Genomic DNA, 18,526 nt, shown 5'->3' with positions numbered 1-18,526 from the left:
GTTTCGTAACCAACAAAGGGAATGTGGGAACATTATGCTGGTTAGATCTATCCACCAAATACAGCGTGTGATCTTTTAATTTGTGTATGCTTACTTCACAGGGTCCTTATTCTGAGGATCACAATGTGTATTTTAAAGATAGAGCATTAAATAACTTTGTAGATGTATACCTTTACAGATTTTGATTGCAGAGTAGACACTAACTTTATATCCTGTAAAATAATAATAATTAAAAAATCACATCAGGTGTTTTTAAATGAAATCTATCCACCCAGGACAAGCCAAAATACTGGCTGAATAGCATTACGTCTATAATCGGCTCTCTCTGGTTCAGGTTGCTTTTTGAGACTTGGGTTTCGTATCTCCCTCTCAACCTTCTTTCATGGAAAGCAAGCCAGTTTTTGTCCTGGCTAGGAAAGTGTGTTTATCTTTCATCTCTACCTGAAGGGATTAGAGCTTATATCTTGTAAATCCTGGAAGAACACTTCCTGCAGCTGAATGGCTGCTTAGTGTTGACAAGAGTCATGTTTCCAGGTATCCAGGGAGGAAATCCAAGATCTTTAATGGCAAACAGTGCACCTACTCACTCCAGATGCCTCAGGAGTCAGACTGAAGGTGGGTGGAAGACCTGAGGATCAGTTTTGGCAATATATATGCAGAACAGGAGCTTGGCAGCATTGAAGTGCTTAGCGTTTAGGTAGTCAACTTAGATTGAGAAACGTGCTTAACAAAATGAAACCTGGTGGAACATTCAATTATCATTGCAAATCAATCAGTGTAAATTTTGCTTTACTGCACTGAAATTATGGGAACTATTACACATATTTGTATTATTCAGTGTAAGCAAATCAAAACAGACCTTTGCCTCAGTTTCTTTATGCATAAAAATACAGCAGACTGCTTACTTATCTACTTCCTATCTCAGTTAATGTTTCCATCATACTTTGAGTCTGTATAAATTAATTAAAAAATGAATATTCCTGAGAAATGGAATGAAGTTGTCTATGATGTTAATTTGTCCTTGGCGTGTTTTTGGCCCATGCCAGACATCCCTTACTGAGACTCATGCTGAAGTTACCTTGTAAAATGGATTGATGCACAGTTTTTGATACATCCAGACTTTTCAGGAGGAAGAAAGCTACGTACACCTTATCATTCAGCAACTTACAAGTTGTTCCATGGCAGCTGGTCTCCAAGCCAGACGTGGCAGACATGCCTTGGTACATCTGCAGTATGAGGAATTATGTGGTCTAGGAGCTGTGAGCTGACTCTGCCCCTCTGCCATGCTCAGGGATGCCACCCACTAGATCAAGTTGCCCAGGAACTTGTCCAACCTGGAATTGAACACCTCCAGGGATGGGGCATCCACAACTTCTCTGGGCAACCTGTTCCAGTGCCTCACCACCCTCTGAGTGAAGGATTTCCTCCTAACCTCTAATCTAAATCTCCCCTCTTTTAGTTTAAAACCATTCCCCCTTGTCCTGTCAATATCTGCTTGAACAAAGAGTCCCTCTCCATCTTTTTTACAAGCCCCCTTTAAGTACTGAAAAGCTGCAATGAGGTCTCCCCGGAGCCTTCTCTTCTCCAGGCTGAACATCCCCAGCTCTCTCAGCCTTTCTTCACAGGAGAGGTGCTCCAGCCCCTTGATCACCTTCGTGGCCCTCCTCTGGACCCGCTCTAACAGCCCCACATCCTTCTTGTGCTGAAGGCGTTGAGCTGACTCTCCAAACCTTCCTTTCAGTCCTGTACCTTTTCCCGACGAAGGAGATGAAGGACTCCTTGAAACATAACAGCACAACCCCAGCCAGCGCACTACCTGCCCAGCTTTCCACTCCGCCCGCCTCCATTAGGTGACCCTAGCACACAACCAGAGTCAATATTTGGCGTGACTCGGCGTGCAAACATAACCACGCCACGCCATGCCATGACAAGCGCCGAACCGCTCTCCCGAGCGCCAAGGCAGCACAGCGCCCAGCCGAAGGCAGGCTCCTGGACTCCTTTCCAAGCCGCTCTTGCTCGGTCTTGCCTCTGGGTGTCTTAAGCACGCCGCGGACGGCGGCCACGGCCGGGACACGGCGCTGAGGGGGAGCCGGGGGCGGCCGGGGGGCTCCCCCCTCACGGCGGCGGGTTCCCGCCCCGCCGTTACGGCCGTTGCGAGCCCCTCAGCGCCCGGTCCCTCAGGGCGGCCCCGCTCCCGCCCCGACCCCGTCTTGGAAAGCGCTCCCTCCGTGCCGTCCAACTTTATATTTGCCTTTATTTTCCTCCCCCGGCTGCCAAGGGAGAGGTTTATACACACAATCAGAGCAAATAGAAGGAGCTCAGCCGGATCGCGTTTCACCGGCAGCCCCCTTCCGAGGGTCTTAACCGGGGGGGGGGGGGGGAGAAGGAGCGAGCCGGGAGCGGCGGTGGCACGGCGGGACGGCTCCGGCTCCTACCGGGAGCTGCCTTCCTCCCTCCTCCTCCTCCTCGTCAGCCCCCCCGGCTCTCCGGGGAGCGCTTCCAGGCAGCGCCGGCCGCCCCGGGAAGCCGCCGGGGGCTGCCCCTGCCAAGAAGAGGCGACGCGCACCGCCCGGACCCTCCCGCGGCCACCTCTCCGCCGCCTTCCCGCTCGGCGGCGGCAGAAAGCAGCCGTTCCCCCGTCCTCTTCCCCGCCCCAACACCGCCCCTTCCCCGCCGCCGCAGGAGCCTCAGGTTCCCGGTAAACCGGGGCCGGGGACCCGCCCGGAGGGAGCCGCGCCAGGGCCATGAATATTTCAGCGCCTCCTCAGCGCGTTTCTAATTAAAGGGGGGGGCCCGGCGCCCCCCCCCCCCCCCCCCCTTCCCCTTTCCCCGTCTGCCCTCCTCCCGCTCACACACACACACTTGGGACCGGCTCCTTACGTCGGAGCGAGGAAAGGAGCGACCGAGCCCTGCCCGGGGGAGGGACGGGGGGGGGACCGGGGAGGGAGGGGAGAGAAGCGGGGGGGCTGTACGGCAGCGACGCTCCCGAGGTTGCCAAGTGGACTTTTATTGTTTTCCACCCACTTCCAAGTCGATACTATCTGCCGTCTCATGTCCATCCTATAGCCTATATAAGCGGCTGCGCCGGCGATGGAGTAGGTGGCGGAGGGACGGGAGGGGGGCGGGCGGGACGGCCGCCGACAACTCGGACTGTTCTGCTGCTGCTCCTGCTGCTGCTCCTACTGCTCCTGCTGCTCCTACTGCTGCTGCTCCCGCTGCTCCTGCTGCTCCCGCTGCTGCCCGGGGAGAGCGGCCCCCGCGGAGAAGACAGCTCGCCTTGCGGCACGGAGAGCCAGGTAACCCGGCCAGCAAGGGACCGGCCGCCTCCCTCCTCCTCCTTCTCCTCTTCCTCCTGCTCCTTCTCCCCGTCCCGGAACGCTGGCCCGGCCGGGAAAGTTGGGCACGGGACAGAGAGGGGCGCCACGCGTGGGGCAGCCCTTTTGCCGCGGGGTGCGCCCGGCCAGGGTGGAAAACTTCGGGGAAAGTTGGACACCGCTCGGTTTGTCCCGGCTCGGCTTGTCCCGGTTTGTCCCAGCTTGGCTTGTCCCGGTTTGTCCCGGCTCGGCTGGGCTGCTCTGCCCAGCAGACACCGAGCAGAGCGGGCTCGGTGTCTCGGACCCCCGCGTTTCCCGTTTCACTCCCCGTGTGCCTCCCCACCTGCAACCCACCCCCGTTTTTCTCTTGCAGCGGAATAGGAAGCCTCCCCCGCCGGCAGCGGATCGTTCCTTTTCATCTGCTCGCTCGCCCTTCGGGTCAGGCTGCGATGAGCGGACTGAGGTCTCCTGGGCTGCTGGGGCTGGTGCTCTTAATGCTCTCGGCGGGATATTGCAAAGAGAAGAGCGACTCCGCGGATCTGAAGGACAGGCAAAGCCTCTTAAATCTTATCATGGAGATCATTCAGGAACTGAAAAGGTACCACCTGGAGAAGGACAGTGGGGTGCAGTACTTCTCCAAACACGACTATAACTTAGACCGAAGGGAAGTGGCAGACTACGGAGGGTACCAGGATGAGCAGAGAGTTGGTAAGTCACAGCCCCTGACTTAGGAGAGCTTTCTCCTTCTGTAGGGTGCCTTGGGGAATCAGACATCATCACATCAGGTTACTAATTTTGTACCGAGGATCTACCGCCCAAAATACCTGCAGACTCTCTGGTATCAGAAACTGATGCAGGCGGCAAATTTGGAATAGAAAAACTCCATTCACATCTCAGAGCCTCTTACTGTCTGGATAATGTACTCAGCTGAAAGTCTGACTTCCTGTGTGTTGGCTTTGAACAAAATCTATTAACAAGGGAAAGCAGTGAAATGGGCTGAGATCAAAGAAATAAGGAATGAAAATGCTCTTTCTCCTGGAAGTTTACCATTTTTAAAAATGTGTCTAGTTTAAGTGTTTCTTGGAAATGACCCTAGCGGTAATGCCCCTGCAGGACTCTACTATGCCTTTGCTCTTAGAGATATCGAGAAGTCTGTACTAGAGCTCGGCTTCATTAAACTTTTCACCCTGCTTATTAGTGCTGCCTTTTGTATTCTGGAGGTTAGCACCGCTGAAAAAATACTAGGGAACTGAAATAGAGCACTCCTCTGTCACCACACAAGCTATGCATGCTCCAAGTCACTCCTTCAGTCATCATTCTACTCATCTGTAACCTCCAGTGAAAGCCCCCATGTGTTTGTAAGACGCTCGGGGCTGGATGTTCAGAGCAGTCATACCAAGCCACGCAGTGATGGATAGCTACAGCTCAGTTTCACGATGTGCCTCTGTGCATCCCGATGAAAGTTGACTTGCCTTCTCCTGCTGCCATGTCTCATTTAGTGTTTGCTGTCACTCCCAAACCCCTGCAGCGCTGCTGTGACTCCTCTTACCCCTCCTACTGAAAGGAACTTTCTGAATATTTTCTAGCAGATGCATACTCACCTTCTTCCAATCTGGCTTTCATTTTGCTAGCGTGCTATTTATTTTGCCTTTATTGATCTCATAAAGCTCCTTTGTACCTTTACTTCAGTCATTCACATTCAAATATCCTCATGATTTGCATTTGTTGGTGATTGTCATGAAAATGTTACTTCCCCGTCTAGATGATTAATGAATATACAGAGGAAGACAATTTTGTTCCATTTAAGCTCAGCACAGTGAGAACATTTTGTTTTGTAAATGTTGAAAAGTTAAAGAGGCCAGATGAAGCAGTGAACTCTAATCCGTACAACTCCAAATCTCAGCTAGAAACATTGGCATGGTTCTTGGCCATCCGACATCAGCACATTGGTGCAAAACATCTGGCTTGTATTCATCAGTTATCTATGTAAATATAAAACCACTTCAGAGCAGAATAGATGGTACTGGTGTCATTGACTCCTCAGCAGAATTTTACATTTTATTCTTATAATGGAGTTATTCCCAGCAACTCTGAAGAGGAACTACTGCTTAAAGTTCCTCGTCTCAGTTTTGGCATCACTTTCCCAGTGAGCCTGTCCCATGGGAAATTTCTGAGTGAAGCATGTGTGTTTTTAATGTTCTTCGTGACATAATTAGGTCAAATATGATAAGGTCAATTTTACTTACACTGACTAAAGTTAGAAGTAAATGAAGAATGACTTTCGAGAAGTGTCTAACCTCACAAGTGAATCAGATCTGGATGGAAATGTTCTCTGCTTTATATCTGATAAGAGGTGCCAGGGGAATGAAAAAGGCTGCTCAGGCATTTATGGTCAAATAAATAAAGCACCATGTAGTGTACCATACACAATCAGCGCTAGGCTATCAGCATAGAGTTCGTAACGGAAAGCAATCAGAGATAGCTGTAAATCAGGAAGACACAAGGAAGGGTCAGGGCTAAAATGGATTTCAGTAAACCAGTTTCATTTTGCCATCTGCTGAACACAAAACATGAAGCGGTAAACCACAAATATAGGGAGCCAGAAGAGAGCAATTTGCTTGGGATCATTTCCTGTGAATTTTATTTACTGCCAGAGGGAAAAAAAAAAATTCCTGTAAGTAGATCAATCCAGTTTCACGATTACAGCAGGACAGTTCTTGTACAAACATACCTCTGACAAAAGAATGAATACGGTTGCATAAGAGAATTAGAAGACAAGGCACAAAACCAAACTTGAATGTATCTTTGGATCTTTACCAGCAGTGGGAGGAGCCTTTTCCAAGCAACCGTAAACTAAAATGTTGTAAAGAATTTAAATCTAGGTAAACATGACAATGTAATTTATAGAGAGCTAAAATCTGATTCTTAGTTATCAGACATCATCATTAATAACTGCACACCTAAGAGACAATACTTGTTTCATCCTCATAGTATTTCACGGTGCATTTTACAGTGGCTTCATATGTAAAACAAGAGTTTGCATTTTGGCCTATTGTATGCAAATGAGTTCTGACCACTGTGCATCTGTCAAGAGGTAGCGGTGATGTTTGCTGGTCAGAATTTATTCCTTTTTCTCATGTTGTGTTTGGCAAGCACAGTTCCTACAGCAGAGTGACTATGCTTTTTTTCTGTCCAACAGAAATAGTTCCCAGAGATCTGAGGATGAAAGACAAGTTTTTAAAGCACTTAACAGGTATGTCTTAACTTTGTGTTGGTATCCATTATGTTGCATCCTTACCATAAACTGTACTTTTTTTTTTTTTTTTTTTTTTTTTCTGTAAGCTGCACTGATTCTTATTTTTCCTTTTTATTTCAGGTCCACTCTACTTTAGCCCAAAATGTAGTAAACACTTTCATCGGCTTTATCACAATACAAGGGACTGCACCATCCCAGCATGTAAGTGCCAACCAAAGGCTAACATTTGTAAAAGAACAGAAAACCCTGGAGTAGAGTAGCTCTGCGGGATACCAGTTGTGATACAATGTTAGAATATATTTCTTGCAGTGCAGAGTCTGTAGTGCTCTGCAGCACGTTTGCTAAAACTGCATTAGCATTACAGTGAGGGAAATGGCAACACAACATTTTCACTGCAAACAGACAGCGTAGAATGACTGTATACACTGGTTACTTAGCTATTCATGCATGTGCCTTTTTTGTTCCAAATCAAAGGTGTTTGTTTTTCATAGGAACATGCAACTCCTTTCCCAAACCTATCATACTTAACTTAGAGTGCTGCAAATTCGGAATCGGATCAGAAATTCAGTTGGGGCTATTTCCTGTTCATTATTTATGGCGAACATATAATAGCTGGCACAGGTTGTCCAGAGTGGCTGTGGAGCCTCCCTCCTTGGAGATCTCCATAAGACTCCTGGACATGGTCCTGGGCACCCTGCTCTGGGTGGTCCTGCTTGAGCAGGGGTTGGACCAGATGCCTCCAGAGGTCCCTCCAACCACAGCCATTCAGTGATTCTGTAACATATCTTGAAGGCATTATACATTACATTTTTAAAGTTCAGCTACCAATCTACCAGTCATTCTGAAAGTGAAACTTTGCAAACCTTCTCTTTAGTATATTACAAAAAATGTAATTTTTCTGAGGCTTAATGAAAACAAACAACAATCAGCTGATGGACACAAGTAACCAAATTCGTGTTACGTTATCAGTGTTGGCAGCACAATTTTTTTTTAAAACAATCTGAAATTGAAATTTATCACTCAGGAGATGTGATTCCAGATTCATACCAAGGTGGACCTGTTGAGTAAGAAGATGCTATTTTGGTGCAGCTTTTCAGAATGGAAGCACACTTTATTTTACTTCTCTAAGGTCAACCAGTTGGGTCAGTAGCAGAGCTGGGAATAGAAACAGGAGTTCCTGATTCCAAGTTTCAAGTATTAATAAATATTTCAGCCAAATATATTTTAAAGGCATATTTGGTAAGACCTGCAGACTTACTCCGTATTCATAATTCTTTATATTACGACTACCTTGGAAAGATAAAGATTTATAGATCATGGCTAACCAGATCACGTTCCGTTTACATGGATGGTGATAGAGTTGTTAATAAGAAGTGTGTTATAAATAAGCACATGGGCATATTACCTTTTTCATAAGGATCACATCACAAACATCATTTGACTCAGCACTAATAATTACTTCAAGCTGTGAAGATAAGTTGGCCTCTGAGTCTGAATTAGCCTTGTCCTTCTGACAGGTGACATACCCACCAGCATAATGCCTGGATAATGGAGAATAATTTGTAACAATGGTAATTACAGCATACCTATGCTGTGAGTTAAAGATTGTTAACACGGCATCTCTAGGAAACATAAGATGTAGTTACCCATTAATGGAAATAATGCCTAAAAAAATAAACATCAGTCACTGGACTGGACTGACTATCATCTTCTTAAAGTAACTTTCTTCTACACACATGGAATAAAAAACCTCCTTTAATTCTACATGCACAGTATGATGTTACTTTTTGGTAATATCCTGACTTCAGTTTAAACTTAATGTTCATTCTATGTTGTCATTCAAAGGCAAGACAATAAAGAAATTAAAAGCATCTGTGATGCTGCCACAAGGTGGGAACAAGTACAAAAGTATTTTGTTGGCATATCTTCTTAGTAGCAAAGACACCTAAGAGCTACTTTAGTCTCCTGTTTGTATGTGACCAACTTTCACATTATTTGCTTTCCATTGGCCATATTAAAAAAAAAAAAAAAAAAAAAAAAAGAGGGTCAAAAATACAATTTGATTAATTTTGCAGATTTGCATTGAGTGTGTTCCATCATTACACAGCTCCTTATTATTAATACATCTAAATAAATAAATAAATAAGGTACCTAAAACAAGGACTACCAACAATAGACCTACTGTGGAAAAAAAAAATCTACCAGTTTCAAGATGGAACTTGATACAGTTATCAATTAATTTATATTATGTGGTTGCCAATGGGTAACATTCCTATGAATATAGAGAAAACACCAACAAATACAGGTGATATTATTCTATGCTGACATAACACAATGTATACAATATGTTCTATCAGAGACCTTATTTGTCTAGTTCTACAATTTTTCCAGGAAGAAAAGTTAATGTAAAATATTGCAACTCCCCAGTAAGTTGATGTACTTGCTCACTGATGGCTCTGTTTTAAAGATGGATGAGCACTACTTATTCATCCTCTAGCATAGAAATACTACACTCACATATTTAGACCCCCCCATGTAAGCACATACATAGATGGGTAAATATTTATACATACATACACTTGGAATGCCTACAAGCACATTCATGCTATTTATTTATAGATATTAAGCATGCAGAAATATCATGCATACGATTATATGTGCCTTTAGACAATTATGTGTGCCTTTAGACATGGCTCTCATTACGGAGTTTTTACACACTACTTTTCTAAGTCAAGGAACTGACTTCTATATTGTTGCAAACTAAGATGTTCATTAAACGTAATTATTACAATAATTTGTACACCTTTATCAATTTTGATTTTTAAAAAGCAAAAGTTTTTTACTTCATTAATGTCTATATTTATGCCTTTCTTTTTCTTTTTTTTTTTCCTGACAGATTACAAAAGATGTGCCAGGCTTCTTACTCGGTTGGCAGTAAGCCCAATGTGCATGGAAGGATAAGGTAAGCTTTTTGATAGTAATGACATTCTACTGCATAGTAAAGCTGTGGATTTTGTTTCATACATGAAAACTCATAATAATAAATTTATTTTTTTGGCTAAAATATTCTTCTTTCGGAGTATTTGGAGTAACTGGCTTAATCTGGCAAATAGCGGCAATAAATAAAGGCTACCCCCTACTGGAAGTCATTATATAAAAGTCCATGTGCATCAGCTGTGAATTATAGAATTATATTGTTACCAGCTAGTGAATTTGTTGTTATAGAACAAAAGACAACAGCTGTAGCTTATTTTTTCAAGAGTTGACTCAGTATACAATTGTTTATATTGGTAGTGGCAGCCCTTTTATGTATTCAGCTGTAGATCTCTGGTGTACATTTCAGTATAAGTTAATATACACGTAGCTATACACATGACAGCTTTATACATGCAGATAGTTTGCAGGTGCCTTTATGGTACTTAAAATGTATTAGTAGCAGTGACAAACTAACTTTAAGCTGTCCAGATTTCTAGGGATTTTCATTGTGTACACTATGTCTATGTACACTTCTATGTCTATAGGTTATTCCCTCCCTTTTTGCTTAGATGTACCTCTAATTCCTAAGTACTTTGGGAATCTCAACATGTACCAAAAAAAAAAAAAAGTTCTTCCAAATGAACTGAATTTCTAGAAAACTGACACATAAGAATACAAAAGAACTAATTTGAATTCTGTCCTCAGCCTTTACCTGAGACAGAAATGTGACCTCTGACAACGAGAAAAGCAATAACCCATACGGACATTTCAGTAACAAATGCTAATAAAAGTATTTTAACTCTGTGATAAGATACACTTCTTGTGGAGAAAAAAAATAAATAAATAAAAAAATAAGGCTTAAGCATCTTAGTTGACTTTTTAAAGCATGGAAACTGTTTTGCAAGGCATTCTCACAAGCAAGTTAGTGAGATGAGATCAAGACCCATACAAAAATGGTTGGAAAATACTGAAGTTTTTAGTGCTTCAGTGTCAAACTAAAAAGTTCTATTGAGCATAGTCACACAACTACATTATGGGTATAGTATTGGTCAATACTTTCATTAATTTGCATGGTAGAAGTCAGTATATTTATGGATGACAGTGCTGTAGGAGAGGCAACCATGAGGGAGTACATCACTGAAATTTAAAATAATCTTGGAAATGTAGCTGAATAGTCTAAAAACGGGATAAAACATAAGGGGAAAGCAGAATTATGAAGCCATGTAGGAGTAATACATATGCAGAAATATATAGCAAGTTGTGAAATGCTAGATAGTTCTGTAGAAAGTGCAGGAATTATGGTAGACTCATGTTTAGTCACACTTCAAAAAAAGACAAACTGGAATTTATAAATAGAAGCATTGTTTATAAAACGTGAAATAATCACTGTTGCTGGTAGGGCCTCATTTAGAATACAGCATTTAATTGAGGACCCCATACTTGAAGCCATATGGGTGTTTCTTGGTTGCTCTGAAGAACAGCAAAATGGAGGACTAAAGAAAACATGATTTACAAGAACTAAAAGGAATTAGGATTACTTAGTCTAAAGGACAGATGAGTATGGGAAAACACAACTGAGCTACTTGACTTCATAATAGGTGGCCACAAGCCATTCTCTTTATCCAGTCTGGATAAATAAGATTTAATTTGTTTAAATTTGCAATGAGAGGATTCCAACTATATGTTAGAAAAGACTTTTCTAATGACCAGGGCAGAGATCATATATTAAATCATTAGATACCATTCAGCATTCTGACTTTATGCTAAATTCCTCAACATACTTTTAAGTATTTTCTGCAAGAATTCGTAAAATAGACCTAGACTAGCCCAGCTTCAAGTCAAAAAGTTTCTAAGGTCCATTGACTGTTACACTACTTGATGTCATCAATTGAAATACGCAGCCACTGAGAGGAATCTTTTATTCATACACTTTGTGTTCAGGGATGGAATCATGGAAACAACTGTAGTAAGACAAATAAAAGCTAGTAAAGTAAATCCTCTGATCTAACTACGAGGAATTCCAGGATTTAGCCTTTCAATTCAAAGAAAGCAAGGAATTAATTTGATAATGATATTCACCTGTGAAAGGTAGGTGAGTAGTATATTAACAATACTAATACACCAGAGTACGGAGATCTTTTCTCTCTTTCCTTTGAAAATTTTATCTATCATTGCACCGTATTACAAAAGTACAAACTTGTAAATATGAAGGAACAGTGACTAGAGTAGTTCTCATCTCAAGCCAGTAGTCTATTAAAAAAAAAAAAAAAAAAAAAAAAAAAGTATCCGTCTTATTTTGCCAAAAAACTCCTTTGCTCAACTAACTGGCATGTCTGAAGATCTCCAGAAGCCAAAAGGTACAAACTATTAACAGTATCTGCACTCTTAAGCACCATTTACTAAAATAATATCCTTTCCTCCTACACCACATATGCCTTGAGACCCCCCACTGAAGTCCCCATAAAATTAACCATCTTTCCTACCCAAAACTTTTCCAGTGGATCAGTTCAATTTTGTGTGGATAAGACATCCTCAAACAGAGAAGTACAACGCAGACTGTTTGTTTTCATCATTGCATGGACAGCAGTAGAAAAATGTAGGTTTTTGATTTGGTTTGGTTTTGTATTTTTTCACTTATCAGTCCACTTTTTTTCTCCCCGGAGCAGATCCCATTGTCCAAGATCTTTTCAAGGGGTTTTAAAGTTTTGAGCATAGTACCAACTGCACATGGCAAAACAAAATTTCAAAACCATTTATGCTTAAGATGACTCTCCAGTATTAAGAAGTTTTTTTTGTTTGTTTGTTTTTAATAGCCTGGCAATAGGTAAACAGCTCTGGTTTCTGCTATAAAGCTAGTATCAATTCTAAAGCTCAGACTAATTCCTGAATAGTAGAGAACACAATTTTATTGCGATACTACAAAAGTGAATACTTGTGATTCCCCAAAAGCCTGAAATCTCAAGCAGAATTTGACTGTTTATATTAATTGTAATGACAAATACATTTAAAAATCTTTTAAAACTATGACGCGTTTCATGTTGTTGTTTTACTCTCTCCCAACTTCTACTGCAATTTACATAGAAATGCTGTCAAGATAAAATCTTAAGTAAGATATCACCCAGGGATTATTCATAGAGGAAAGAAAAACATCACACTTGTGCTTTTTCCTTACTTACTTGAATAGTGTTATTGCCTATGAAGTATGTTAAGTATTTAAAAATAATGGAACCATGAATATGTATTGCTTTTATTTAACAAAACTCTTGAACCCATGGTTAATTTATGCTGAAGTTAAACACACTACTAACTGGAGTCTAGATGCCAAGAATGATAAGGAATAAAAATTTAGGTTAGAGATTTACCATGTTTTCTTCAAAATATATCTACAGATAGGGTTCAGCAAAAAATAGTTTATCTTTTTCTTTCAAAAAGATACGAAGATTTCATTGTTCTTCGTAGTTTTTATCCTGCATTCAGATATGGAATTCCACTCATTTTTATACTTCAGCATTTGTTGTTGCTAACCAAGGTGGTATATTGGATCAATCAGTGATCTGTTATCATCAGCTAGTAGAAGATTACGTCCTTAACTGGCGATGCCTACCTTTTTGTTCCAACAGAATTAGACTTTCTATTTCGCTCAATTTTGTTGAAGGCTTATGATTGGGATGGACTATAAGAAGAGTAATTGCTGTCTGATACTTTGGCAAACTGGTAGTTTGGGCACATTTTAAAGATCCATGGACACCTGCCTATGTTTAGAGATTAATGTGGGAGGAAAAGAAGTAAAAGAACAAAAAAGGCTAGATTTGTTTTTGATTTGTTCTGACAATTAGTTTTGGACTATCACAGTTTAAAACAATTTTTAAACTCAGTGCTAAGATCAAACAAGAAAATAAGATATGAACACAGGAATTGGGCATCTGTTATCACAGTGCATACTTAAGCCAGGTGGGGAGGGTAGGTGTGTTAATTACAATGTATCTTGTGAGGCATTCACTTTTTCTCATTTATTGTACATATGTGTAACTAGGCTCCTTTTCTGTCTCCTTTTTAGGGTGTAATTTCAAATTTGCTTCCCCCAAACATCTGAGCAATGCAGGGGCAATTTTACATGTTCAGACTGCATCTGTCAATCCAGAATAGCATGTCTATATTAACATAGCTCTCAGTAGTGCCTTTTTCTAACAGGCAACCCAGGCCATCTTTCCAGCTTGCCACTAGTGCCACCTCTGACTAGTTTTATTCTGCAACATTTCTCCTTCCTCTGTTCAACACAACTACCCTAGAGTCTGTCCTCCATGCTATTTGTTCTCTCCTTCAGACTCATTTTTCTCCAACTTCCCTAACAGCTCCTATACTTCTTGCTTTCTTTGCCCCACCCCATGCAGGTACACCCAAGGACCATAGTGTTGTCCATAACGAAGGTTAATGAATGTCAGGAACAAGATTCCTGAGAATTCCCCTAAAGTTCCCACTGAACATCTTGTACAATTGCTGTGACAAACAGTGATCCAACTGGAAATCTAGCCTCCCTGGCACCACTTGTCACAATCATGTTGGCTTCAGTCAAATTTTACAATTTTTGTTTGAAAGCCACAGGTGCTACTGTTGGGACCCTCCCTTTTTCCATCAATAGGTTTGCTATAGACCAGGAGTGATCTCACAATGTATTCTTAAAACCTCCTGGTACAATAAGGATCTAACTATATATAAATACTTGTGTGCAACTTTTTTTTTTTTTTTTTTTTTTTTTTTACTTTCTGCAGTTATTTCAAATGAAGATAAAACTAGTGATACAATTTTAAACAAATACATGAATAGTGCAAGTAGTAGGAGTCTCAGACTAAGGCAAGGAAGGGAGCTTTAATACAAAAAGTACATGAAAGATCTCCATTACCTCTTCCCCAGAGGAAAAAAAACAACACAGAACTAGCAATATTTAAAATAAAAGAACAATAGAATCAATGTTTCTTGTTTAATAAGACCATGATAGGGTAAGAATAAATACATCCACATATGAAGGTCAAAGATTCTCTATAAAATTCCTAATAAGCTAAAGCATACTGATAACTGAAGTTCCATTTGAAAAATCTGTGTAAACTTTTTAAGATGTACTAACCATACTAGTAATGTACATTACGAAAACTGAAAGGATGATATAAATTTGGAAATTTTAAAAATAAAAGGAGAAAACTGAAATACCAAACTAGATATCCCATTCCTGTAATCCACGTTCTATGTTAAATATTTCAAACAATCCTTAAACCAAAATGTTATTTGGACTCTTACTTAAGTTTTGCTTCAAATGTTTTCTAACTGTGGAGCCTTTAATTGCTATCTCTTAGTTTCTCGTTCAGACTAAGACCAAGTGCACTCAAGAAATGACAGACACTTTACTTTCTTAAAAGAAATGAACATGGGATTAAGATGTGGGTTTTGCATGTTACTAAGTGAAAGCAGACCCTTTTATCTAGAAAGCATCTGTTGATCCATCGCATACAACTTCCCATGACATATTCAATCATGTCGGCTTGGTGACATGAAATATTTCTCAAGGTAACTCAGTTAAGACTTTATCAGAACCACTGCTCTGAATTAAACAGACAGCGTACCTGGTTACTAGTGTGGTGTAATTCAGCTTTGTAATAGTCAGTTCTGAGTTTTAGCTACTAGGGGAACCTCTGTGGCTAGCACCAGATGTAACACTATCATCTTTATCTTCGCTGTATACATCTCTGAGATCTGATGCTCACACTGGAGCAGATGTCCACCTGGGCGTTCATTGCTGGGAAACGAAAAGGAATTTCTGATGTTAGCATATGGAAATTCTGCTACAGAATCCTACTAGCGCAGTGTTTTTAAAGTTTACATTGATATTTAAAACACTAACTTCCTCTCTTGGATAGCTTTTTATTAAAATTTATCATCATGCGCAGATAATGACTAGAACCAAATTTGGAAAGCTGTAATATGCCTTTACAGTATCCTTCATTCATGCTTTTTAAAACTGGAACAACTGTATCGTTCAGATGGTTTCAGCTAACATTGCTGCTTGGGTGGTTTTTTTGTTTGTTTTTAATTGGGGGGTGAAAGGGGTGGGTTGTTGGTTTTTTTCCTTAACAAAGGAAAACTAATAATTGAATTAAAGAAAAAGGAGTTGTATGACTGTCTACGCTCCCAATAGATATTGCAGTCAAGTAGCATTCAGAGTCTCCAGTAAGAATACTACCTGCCATCCTTCAGCTAAATTTCAGTCAATTTTCCTAGACTGACACAGTTTAGGATGTCATCTAGTTTTCCTACATGACACAGACTAAACAAAATTAAAAAAAAAAATAGTACAACAATAGATCAATTCATGCTCAAAACCTAGGGTCTTTTCATGGGTACTGCCAAGGTCAGGGATTTAGAAAACTGCAAACTACCTGAGCACTGAGAATCTAGGACCAACGGCCTTTGATCAGATAGCCATACAAAAGCAGGTATAGATGAGACAACAAGTAAGCATACTATGCAAGTTCAACCACTGCCATTTTTTCCAGGCTCAGTAAACTGCATATTCCCATTATTACTAGTAATGAACAAACTATTAAATTCTCTATATTTAACTTGTCAGTTGTACCACACTGTAAGCAGACTAAAAGCATATTAGTTTTTAAATATCACCTTTCAGCTTCAATAAAGTACAGTATGGGTACGCATACAGAAGAAAAGCTAGATGAAAATATAAGACAGAAAATTTCTATCTGTTTCCCCTCTAAAGCAAGGACATAAAAAAGTGTTTGTGCTATCTCCAAAGCTAAATTAAATTAAGCTTGTCTGTGACATTATTACATTTCCTAATAGTTTTTAAAACATCGCAAAATTAAATATATGTTTAAATAATGCTAACAAGTACTTCTGTATGCATTGATAGCTTGATTTCCAATGGGTTATGTCAAGTCTGACTTTGCATTCAAATGAGCCTATTACAAATTATACTTAAGCAGTAGAAAATGCAGAGAAACTCAAAACATCAGAGAATTCACAGGATCATGGCAGAGATACATACGTTCAGATACACAGTATGAAAGTTTTAACTGTTAAAAATGACATAAGAAGCACTTTAATTCACTGCTTTTTTTCCATCTCCCACATGGATTTCTGGCATTCATGAGGAACATTTATTCTGCACTTTTTCATTCAATAAGGGCATTAACAGGTTGTCTCAGAAACACAAAGCTGGGTAGACACCACTTGCAGCATTTGATGGTCACTTGTCTAGAAAACGCAGCTGTGGAGAATGTCAACATACTCTGAAGTTACTGGAGAGAGGGGGGATTTCTAGATATGTACACAAAGAGATGGTTGTATTACATTTTCTCAGTTTAAAAGTGTGGGGGAAAAGCGTTGCAGTAACCTTCACTGTTCAACTTGTGAATGAACCTTTCTAGACTAGACAATATATGTACATAAGCAGTGTAGAAACCTGTCATTTTGTATAAGTGATTTCGATACCAGTGTTACAGAAACGGCTTTACTTTAATTTCAAGAATCTGTTCAGGGAAGAGTCACTAGATTTGGCAGCAAATTGATCCGTTTCAGCTTCTACTCAAGTTTGTGTGGCCTCACTGTTTGCAGATCCCAGGGACAAGGGAAAGGTCCTTCAAGCCTTATCTTAACTGATTTATATTATTGGACATTGTACCAACAGCTTTCTGATATCAAGACACTAAGACAGAAATTTACAGTCTGTTAATACTATACTTGATGTTTATTCACTTTTTGACCTCACTGTTATACTCACAGGTACAGGCTAAACTTACCTACAAGCACATTTTGATTAAGCAGAACTGTAGTATCCAAATTTCTTCAGTCTACCTAAAATGAACCAACACAAAAACAAGAGTGACTTCCAAAGCTTCATCCTTGAGGAACAAAACAGTAATTTAGTACAGCTACATGCACTATTAGATCTTTATGAAGTCATTACTAAATCTGACATTTTTATTTACTTACTATTTTCAGTATGCTAAATATATTTTTAAACACTTGTATGTGAGTATAAAAATGATGAAAGGCAATTTTCTTCTTTCTTTTAATCCACCAGATATTATTACCATGAAAAGAAAAACCAAGAACCAAGAGAAGTGCCTTGGAAACCAACAGGGAAATAGAACTTACTACCTTTATAACATATTCCATTGTGAACAAGAGATTTATTTTTGCAGATTGACAGACTACTTCCCATAATTCTTTTAACATGCATTTTGTAGGTTGTCAACAGTTGGCAGATTGACATTCTCTTTACAGTAGCATAATTGCCAGTAGTACATAATGCTCAATACTTTAAAAACACACTACAACTGATGTGTAATGCTGCCAAAAAATACGTAAACACAAATATTTCACCACAAAAACTGATGTTCTATTGCTTAATTCTACAATTTTAAGGAATGTTTGTTTGTATATCTAGAACTACAAAAGATCTGCTCCACAGTAGTTGTGGTCACTTGATATCCTTCATGCTTATGCAATTTTTTAAAAGTTTGGTTAAAACAGACTTGCATTGGGGTCACATTGTACCCTAGGAGTACAAATTGCATGACAAATAGAAATGTAATTCAAAGTAGACATATTTTTGGGGACAGTGGAGCATGGATTTTGTACACAAAACACAAGCTGCCATTAATTTACTTTATATAATAAATGTATAAAACATTCCAGCTAACGTGCAATATGTAAATACTGTAAATAACAGGCATAAGTAATAAAGTGTTTGGTATTAACATGTCCTCAGTTTGCTTTCTGTTCACTGAACCCAGAATTGGAAAAACAGATGGCATCTTCAGGTCACACAAGCATCTTTCCAATGAGAGTTTGTTAGCATAAGAAAGGTACACCCACCTTGGAGAAGTCCTGTAATTTGGACATACTCTACAGACTTGGTAGGACAGCCATATCTGTGTGTTCCAGTCTCACGAAACGCCCAGTCCAC

General features: G+C 40.2%; 1 protein-coding gene across 2 annotated transcripts; it reads left to right on the top strand.

The window, feature by feature from the left end:
* The first annotated feature begins 2,288 nt into the window (after nucleotides 1-2,288).
* On the top strand, nucleotides 2,289-18,317 carry ALKAL2 (ALK and LTK ligand 2). Of its 2 annotated transcripts, none has more exons than XM_035321063.1 (6): nucleotides 2,289-3,095; nucleotides 3,688-4,022; nucleotides 6,514-6,567; nucleotides 6,691-6,771; nucleotides 9,467-9,532; nucleotides 17,639-18,317. In XM_035321063.1, exons 1-5 carry the CDS (start codon nucleotides 3,091-3,093, stop codon nucleotides 9,529-9,531), a joined length of 540 nt encoding a protein of 179 aa, XP_035176954.1. In that variant the 5' UTR covers nucleotides 2,289-3,090; the 3' UTR covers nucleotide 9,532; nucleotides 17,639-18,317. The 2 variants fall into 2 exon arrangements, with proteins under 2 accessions (XP_035176954.1, XP_035176955.1); XM_035321064.1 differs by having other exon boundaries at nucleotides 2,298-3,296.
* Nucleotides 18,318-18,526: the final 209 nt, after the last annotated feature.

This window comes from Oxyura jamaicensis, chromosome 3, assembly GCF_011077185.1.
Source record: "Oxyura jamaicensis isolate SHBP4307 breed ruddy duck chromosome 3, BPBGC_Ojam_1.0, whole genome shotgun sequence".
Lineage (NCBI taxonomy): Eukaryota > Metazoa > Chordata > Aves > Anseriformes > Anatidae > Oxyura > Oxyura jamaicensis.
The sequence above is the reverse complement of the archived record's forward strand: the minus strand, read 5'-3'. Positions and strand labels throughout refer to the sequence as shown.

Coding starts and splice junctions, on each gene's coding strand:
- ALKAL2 (XM_035321063.1), top strand. Junction 6,568..6,690: donor GTTTTTAAAGCACTTAACAG/GTATGTCTTAAC, acceptor TTTTTATTTCAG/GTCCACTCTACTTTAGCCCA. Junction 6,772..9,466: donor GGACTGCACCATCCCAGCAT/GTAAGTGCCAAC, acceptor TTTTCCTGACAG/ATTACAAAAGATGTGCCAGG.